Below are 7755 nucleotides of genomic sequence, written 5' to 3'. Positions count from 1 at the left end.
ATCGTCTGCCCGGCACCAGGGCGAGTGACGGCGTAGCCAGACGACGACCTCGCTCAGGGGTGTGCCGCTGTAAGCGCGGGCCGTCGCAGAGGCAGCTGCGCGGCGAAATATAACGACAGCGATGTGTAAGCTGCTCCCATTGCTAGCTCTGTGTCTGTCTCTGCTTGGCTCTCTCGCTCTCTCTACCTCCCTTGCTCTCTATTTTCTCTCTCACTCTCTCTCTCTCTTTTCTCTCTCTCTCTCTCTTATCTCTCTTGCACTCTCTATTTTCTCCGCTCTCTCTGCTTTCTCTCGGTCTCACTCTCTCACTGCGCTCTTCTGTTCTTTCTCTTTCTCTCTCTCTCTCTCTTCTCTCTCTCTACTCATCTCTCTTCTCTCTCTCTCTCTCTCTCTCTATCTACTCTCACTCTCTCGGTCTCTCACTATCTCTCTCACTCTCTCTCTCTCACTCTCTCGCTCACTTTCTCTCTCTCTCTCTCTCTCCTCTTTCTCCCATTGCCTCTCTCTCTCTCTCTCTCTCGCTCTCTCTTCCTCTCACCTCTCCCTCTTACTTCACACATGCACACACACCACGCACGCACACACACACAACACACACATCTCTCTCTCTCTCTCCACTATATCTCTCTAGCTCTCGCTCTCCCTCTCTCTCACTGCACAACACAATTCTTTACCCCACTATTATCATGAATAAGACCCTAACCTTGCACAGAAGCTCTAGTGCTGCCCTCTGCTGGCCACTCTCTGCAGCACCTGCGTACATGTCCAGTAGGTGGTGAAACGCACTTCTATCGCCTTTATTCTGTAAAATCATCATTTTCAGAATACACTACTGATGGGGGAAGTAACCACAAATTACAACTCACTCATTGAGATTAGAGGAATAACAAAAAAATGCAAATTATGTTTCAATGGTTATATATACCATAATTATATATGTGAATAATCAATAACACAATAACAAATTTAATCAAAATAGCATATAATAATATAACAGCATAACAATGCAACATAAAATATTTATATATATAAACGCAATATACAACAAAGGTTTAAACGATATCAGCAGCATGCCAACACATATTTTAAAGCAATCTGTTAGTTTCTGGCCATCAAATTAGTTAGTTCGGAGCGGTCACGCTAGCTGAACCGAGTTTCCTAGGGAGCCGTCCGGCATGCCCCCCTGGAAAAATTTTTGATTCTGAGTATGCCAATTCCTGCCATCCTGGGTGAAAAAATTTACAATAAATCGAAAAAAAATGACTAATTTTTTTCCCCCGATCACAGTGAAATTCGTAGTTTGAAATACAACTGATCAGCCGAGTGCTGCCCAAAAGAAATAAGAAATTCGTCAGTAAAATACGACATAAATCGTTATGTGGTTGCATCACTGCGATATAGTAACATAATATGACAGCATAATAATACAGATAACACTATAATATCAATACGTACATAATCACATGTACAATGTAATGTTTATATTGTCCCGTGACTATGTTCACCCAACTACTAGATCTCACACCCTCAAACCTCATGGACGTATCCCAGTCTGCACCTCGCTACTCTGCGACCTTGACCCTGCGACCTTGACCTCGCGATGACTCACCGTGCGAAACCAGGAGAGCTCCACGCCGGAGCGCTAGCTATCAGCTTCAGGATGACCAGTTGCATGGCAACCCATGAAGCATCCTCATCCTCGTCTTTCCTCAGCCCTCCCGCTGCAAAACATTGTTAATTAAAACGATGACAAAAGCAGTGCAGTGTCAAAGCTATGTCAAAGCAGAGCAACTAAACTACTAACGTAACTATAGCATCTACATGAGACGTGAAGGCTTGAATTCGATACTTAAATAAATCGTAACTGTATCACACCAATAAAATATACAGTTCTGAAACTCAATAATCCTATGATCCTCATTATCAGTACTATAATTAATATTATTACTACAATTTCATTGCTATTATAAATAACAATTCTATTCTAATTAATAAATCAAATTTCATATAATTAAATAATTTATGCATTAATAACATATAACAATATGTTTCACATAGCTATCATTATAATAAATACGAAAATTAAATACGACTAATATATAATCGCATTTATATATAACTAGAATTATTATATTACTAATAAATAATCATAAATTATTACTATCAACATAAAACAACGGAAGCTACGCCCCCCCCCGATAGTTATAACAATATAATATAATCAGGAGTAGATAAATAGAGATCTATATTATCCACTCCTGATATAATTTATATATTAAACATATAATAATAATATAACTATCATTATAACTATCATTATAAATACGCCCGTCCTCACCGCGTCCGCTCCCGGGTCATCGTCGTCATCGTCGGCGTCGGCCGCGGACGACTGGACGCCGGTCAGCAGTCTACCGACGTCAACGGCGCGTTCGTGGAACGTGGCGTGAGGGAAGAGATCCTGGTGCAGCGAGATGACCTGTAGGATGGTCAGCATTCGCCTCCGTCCACTGGTCAGTGCAGCCGCTACACACACACACATGGAGGACAAACGTAGCTTCTTCGTTTTGACATAATTCGTACTTTTGCCCACGGACAGATTGCGTTTTTCACGCTTAGTATTTACCGTATTCTGCGCGATGCCTAAGCCTCCAAATTCAGCGCACACAGCTACTGAAGCGAGGCACGGCAGGGATTTGTCATTATCACGCTCCTGATACACACATGCACCGCACACGCACAAGCACGTACACGAACGCACGCACATAGAAGAAAAAACACATGGACACCCACGTAGATATAGCAAATCATAACATAGAAAAAAAAGTGTCAATTTTTATCTATTACAGTTTGATCTATTTATTAAAATTGATACCTTATTCTATTTTTCTATGTTATAATCTTCTCTCTCTCTCTATATATATATATATACACACATAGCATTATACACGCACGCATGCACACATCTATTGCAATGGTATAGGTGAAATCATCTTTCGATTTTTCACAACTGTTCTGGATATCTTTGAATTTTACTTCGAAGTCGATTAAGGATGATGACTCACGACACGAAGATGAATCCAAGGCCTTGCTCAGGTCTATATCCGTTTCCATGGTAGTGTCCATCGAAAGAGACGTGTCCATGGCAACGGACGTATCCACGGCAACCGACGTGTCGGTGGTAACAGACGTGTCCATGGAAGCAGATGTGTCCAATGACGACTTGTTTACTGTGCGATCCCAAGCTTGTAGAATCAGAGGCAGAGGTTGGCGCCAGGTGGGGGACCCAGCTACTGCTACGAATGGCCGCAAAACCAAATTAAAGAGTAAACAATGTACATGTATTTAAAATTTTATTTGTAATTAGTACTCACATCATGCTACATCGTTATTTAAATATGGTATAATGTGTGTTCACATTGTACATGTATTTATATGTATAATTTGTGCTGTTCTAATGTACATGTATTTATATGTATAATGTGTGTTCACATGCTTACATGTATTTATATGTATAATGTGTTTCACAGTACATTGTATTTTATATGTTATAATGCAGCCGGTGTGGTTCAGCATGTACATGATATTTATACGCTTATAATGTGTGCCTTCACATGCTACATTGTATTTATATGTATAATGCTGTGCTTCACATGCTACATGTATTTATACGTTTATAATGGTTGTTCACATGTACATGTATTTATATATGCTGATTTATAGTATGTACGATGCTATTTATGTATAACAGGGTGTAAAATCGGAGTCAAAATACTCCTGTGATTTACTGTAGGTACTCGGCTTGATTTGACATTATGGCAGGAGTCCGTGCGACCCCCTGAAATATCTGCTATACTAACTAGTTTGTTTCAGAGGCACGGCCATCAGTCGGACATACCATAATTTTTTCAGTAAAAAGTTGCCAAAGAAATTTGGCATATGTGCAAACCGCCATGAATCTTCCAACATAAGCCCACGTGCATTAATGTTAATATCTTTAATTTTGAACTTCAGACTGTGGACTCCCTCGTGTATTGCATCGCAAAGCATTACACCACACGTTACACACATTGCGACTAAAGCTAACAACTAATGTTAATTGGCATGCGAATAAAAAACAATTATTTTTTTTTTTTTTTTTTTTTTTTTTTTTTTTTTTTTTTTTTTTTTTTTTTTATTTTTTTTTTTTTATTTTTTTATAGCCAACAAGAATAATTAATTACAAATTGATGATTCGGCACATATGAGTAGCACCACCAATTTCAAACAATAAAAATATTCAGAACAGTGAAAATTCAGCGCGTCAAAAAAAAAAATGTAAACAAAAGCTAACGCACCTTGGCAAGCGCATCGTGGTACTGTTGCGTGAACCGCTCTGCGTCACTGCCCGTTGCCATGGCGACAGTGATGGCGTTGGCGCGGCGTAGGATGAGTCGCAGCAGACGCAGCGATTCGTGCTGTATGACCGCATGCTCCTTCTGAAAACACACACGACGTAAACGTAGGCTATCGTTTACGTCGTTTTGTTCTCGTTTGATTATTGATTTCTTTGTTGTGTTGTTGTTGTTGTTAATTGTTGTTGTTGTTGTTGTTGTTGTTGTTGTACCTGCATGTTTGTACTTTTTTTCTGTTTTGTTGTTGTGTGTTTGATTGTTGCTCGAATTGTTGTTGTGCTTGCTCTGAAAGTCACACGGATTTTGTTATTGTTTAATTGTTCATGTTTTTTTGTTATTGCGATGGCTTATAGAGGTTTTTTGTTTGTTTGTGCTTCTTAATTATTATTTGTTTCCCTGTCATTGTTGTTTATGCTGTTGTTGTAAACAAGAAATCAAATAGACATTTATTAGAAAAAAACCTCTATTTCTATGCCACCATTATTATACATATAATAAACGTCACCCATATATACTATACATGCACTATGGCTGAGAGGGTCTACAGCGGTTTCATAGTAGTTAAGACACATGTGAAATATAGCGACTTAATACGACCCTTCGTCTGAAGGCCAAAATAAGACTTTTTTTACGCCGATTTCTGATAGATCACCGACTATTAAAGCGTACTACTAATAATATTATATATACACAATTGCACAGCAGATTAAATTATTCCGTATTATACATACAACAATTCTTACTCTAAGTCAGAGAGAACAGTTTAGAAACAAAATGATTCCTTTTTGGCAAAAAATAAGGACTATTTAAGTACTTTTCTAGAGATTTCACCAAAAATAATACTAATAAGCGGCCCTTATTTTTGATTTTTGGCAAAAATAAGTACTTATAAGACTTTGGAAGACCCGCTTACGGAACCTGGTCTATGCCCCAGGTTGCCTGCCGGAACGTACCCTGGCTACTATCTAATATGCGGGACCGTACCTCGCCCTACTCAAAACCTACCGAGTCTTAGGGAGTCGGCCTACGCCTACTCCCTAACCCTAACCATTATCGATATAGTGTACCAGCGCGGTAATGTTCGTTCCGGCCCAGCCACCCTGGGGTACATGAGACCCTATGAGCTGCACTATGTGTATAATATATACCATCATATTATTAAAACCTCCGTTATTAATCAAAGCTGATTGTTACTATACTATTTCACTATATATACGACTTACCATATATCATTACTAAATATACGGTGTACTATATATGTTATTAGATACTACTTGTTAGTACTACCCAGCTCACTCACCCTTTCAGCGTCTTTGATGTAACGTTGGCACCCGTCATCACCTGGCGGAACAGACAACACCATCGCCATGGCAACCTTTCTTGTTGACATTCTCTGCAGCTGACTAGAGATGTGATGGGCAGCGTCTTCAGTAGATCTGTGACGGAAGTATCATCGCATAAATTCGGTAACGATTGCCATAAAAGACACAGACAAGCTTCAGGCTACTGCGACAAAATGGCCATGCGACGCAAGGTTTTTTTCTAAATATATTAATTATTATTATGACAGCCTCATTATTACTTATATTGTGTTATTTGCTATTATTTTATGTGACAATTATATTACACTTTAATATGATGAAGTATACTTATTTATATATATATTACATTATAACCTGTTATATTACCTGACATTATATTATATTCACATTATAATATCCTAATATTATATTCATATTGTACTATCATTATAGTTATATTACATAATATTCAACTTATGACAGTACGATGATATTATATGTGCTGAGTTATAGTTAGTTAGTTATAGCTATAGTACATTATATTATAGTGTAGTATAGTATAGTATAGTACATTATATTATAGTGTAGTATAGTATAGTATAGTACATTATATTATTTATAATATTAATGCCTGTTGTTGGGGTGGCACTTATTGCTCTCATAGTGGGTTGCTGGGAGGGAAGGTATATGGTGCTCGAGCGGTAGCGAGAGGCCACTTTCTTTTCCCAAAGCAACACTATGACAGCATAGTGCCCCCAACAACCAGGCATAATGTTTTTAGCTGCATCACACGACTTGCAATCTACTTTTCATGGGTATATACCTTCTTTACTTACTCCTAATTTGCCGGTGCATTCGATGTGTACAAACAGCTCGACACAAACTACAACTGCCATTAATTTTCGAAACTCTTGCCGTGGCCGCCCAGACTGGCAGGAGATTCGTGACGTAAACACAAGAATGCCGTTATAATAACAATGCGTCGCGCAAGCAATCAGTGCCCGCCTCAACTATCGCTTCAATAGCTGCCTGCCGACGTTATGCCAATAGCGAATTTCCCAACGATTTATCACGTTGATGCACTAAAGTATAGTGTAGTAAGTATAATACATTATATATATATGTTTACTAGTACATTATAACACTGACCTCCCTCAGCCACCGGACGCTGGTCATCCAACCGACGGACGGCCTCGGCGCAAACAGATGCTGAACACTCGTCAGGTACTGACGAAGCTGGTCCGGACACGCCCGCAGCACGGCGGTGACGAGCGAGCGGATGCGCACTTGTTTCAGGGGATGCCCGACGTTGCCGTTATTGAAACTGCCGATTCATATGGTCTCTTGTTGTTCCTAGTACGAATAAAAATAGAACTACAGAATAACGATTGACGGAGCATGACGAACCTAGCAAACAATTAATGACACTAAAATAAATATGATAAATAGTAATAAAATAAATAATAAAATAAATAATAACAAATAACATGAAAATGCAATAAAATAAATTAAATAATAAAAATAGCCTTGAATCGAAAAAATAATAATATAGAAAATAAATATTATAATGAACAATTTAATAACAATGTTAATAATTATGATGCAGTGATCTCTACTTTATCGGGATAGGTCAAGAATCACGAAAATGTCCTGATTAAGCTGTGAACACATATTTTTCTGTGGACACGCCCACCTACCTGTCCCCTACGCAATATACTCTATGTGGCACCACTCTCACACGTGGTGCTGGCCTTACAACAATACCATCATATCTACGTTTGAACCAATGAGAACTCATCATGCATTGTATGGCACATGCGATCAGTATACACCAGACGCTAATGGCTTAGTTAAGAACACCTAGGAATGGTGAGTTTAGCTCTAAAAATGCTTTGTGAGCACATCATGTTCAGAATTCACTGGGAGACCAAGAATTGTCAGATTGCTTATACGTTTAACATACTTTTATAACATTTACTTAACAAGGAAGGCTGTTCTGCTGTTAATATATATGCTGTATATATTAACAGTTATATAATTATTTATGCTGTTAAGGTACCTTG

General features: G+C 38.5%; 1 protein-coding gene across 1 annotated transcript in view; it reads right to left on the bottom strand.

The window, feature by feature from the left end:
• Nucleotides 1–4336: 4336 nt before the first annotated feature.
• Nucleotides 4337–7755, bottom strand: part of LOC106817301 (nucleolar pre-ribosomal-associated protein 1-like) — an 11060-nt gene continuing 7641 nt past the window's right edge. The window contains exons 8-10 of the mRNA XM_014821964.1: nucleotides 6842–7045; nucleotides 5692–5827; nucleotides 4337–4475 (exon numbers count right to left, since the gene is read on the bottom strand). Coding sequence (XP_014677450.1) covers nucleotides 6985–7045 — 61 coding nt within the window. The 3' untranslated portion in view covers nucleotides 4337–4475; nucleotides 5692–5827; nucleotides 6842–6984. The remainder of the gene's footprint in view (nucleotides 4476–5691; nucleotides 5828–6841; nucleotides 7046–7755) is intronic.

This window comes from Priapulus caudatus, unplaced genomic scaffold (assembly GCF_000485595.1).
Source record: "Priapulus caudatus unplaced genomic scaffold, Priapulus_caudatus-5.0.1 Scaffold1671, whole genome shotgun sequence".
Lineage (NCBI taxonomy): Eukaryota > Metazoa > Priapulida > Priapulimorpha > Priapulimorphida > Priapulidae > Priapulus > Priapulus caudatus.
This window is presented reverse-complemented; position numbering and strand designations above follow the sequence as displayed.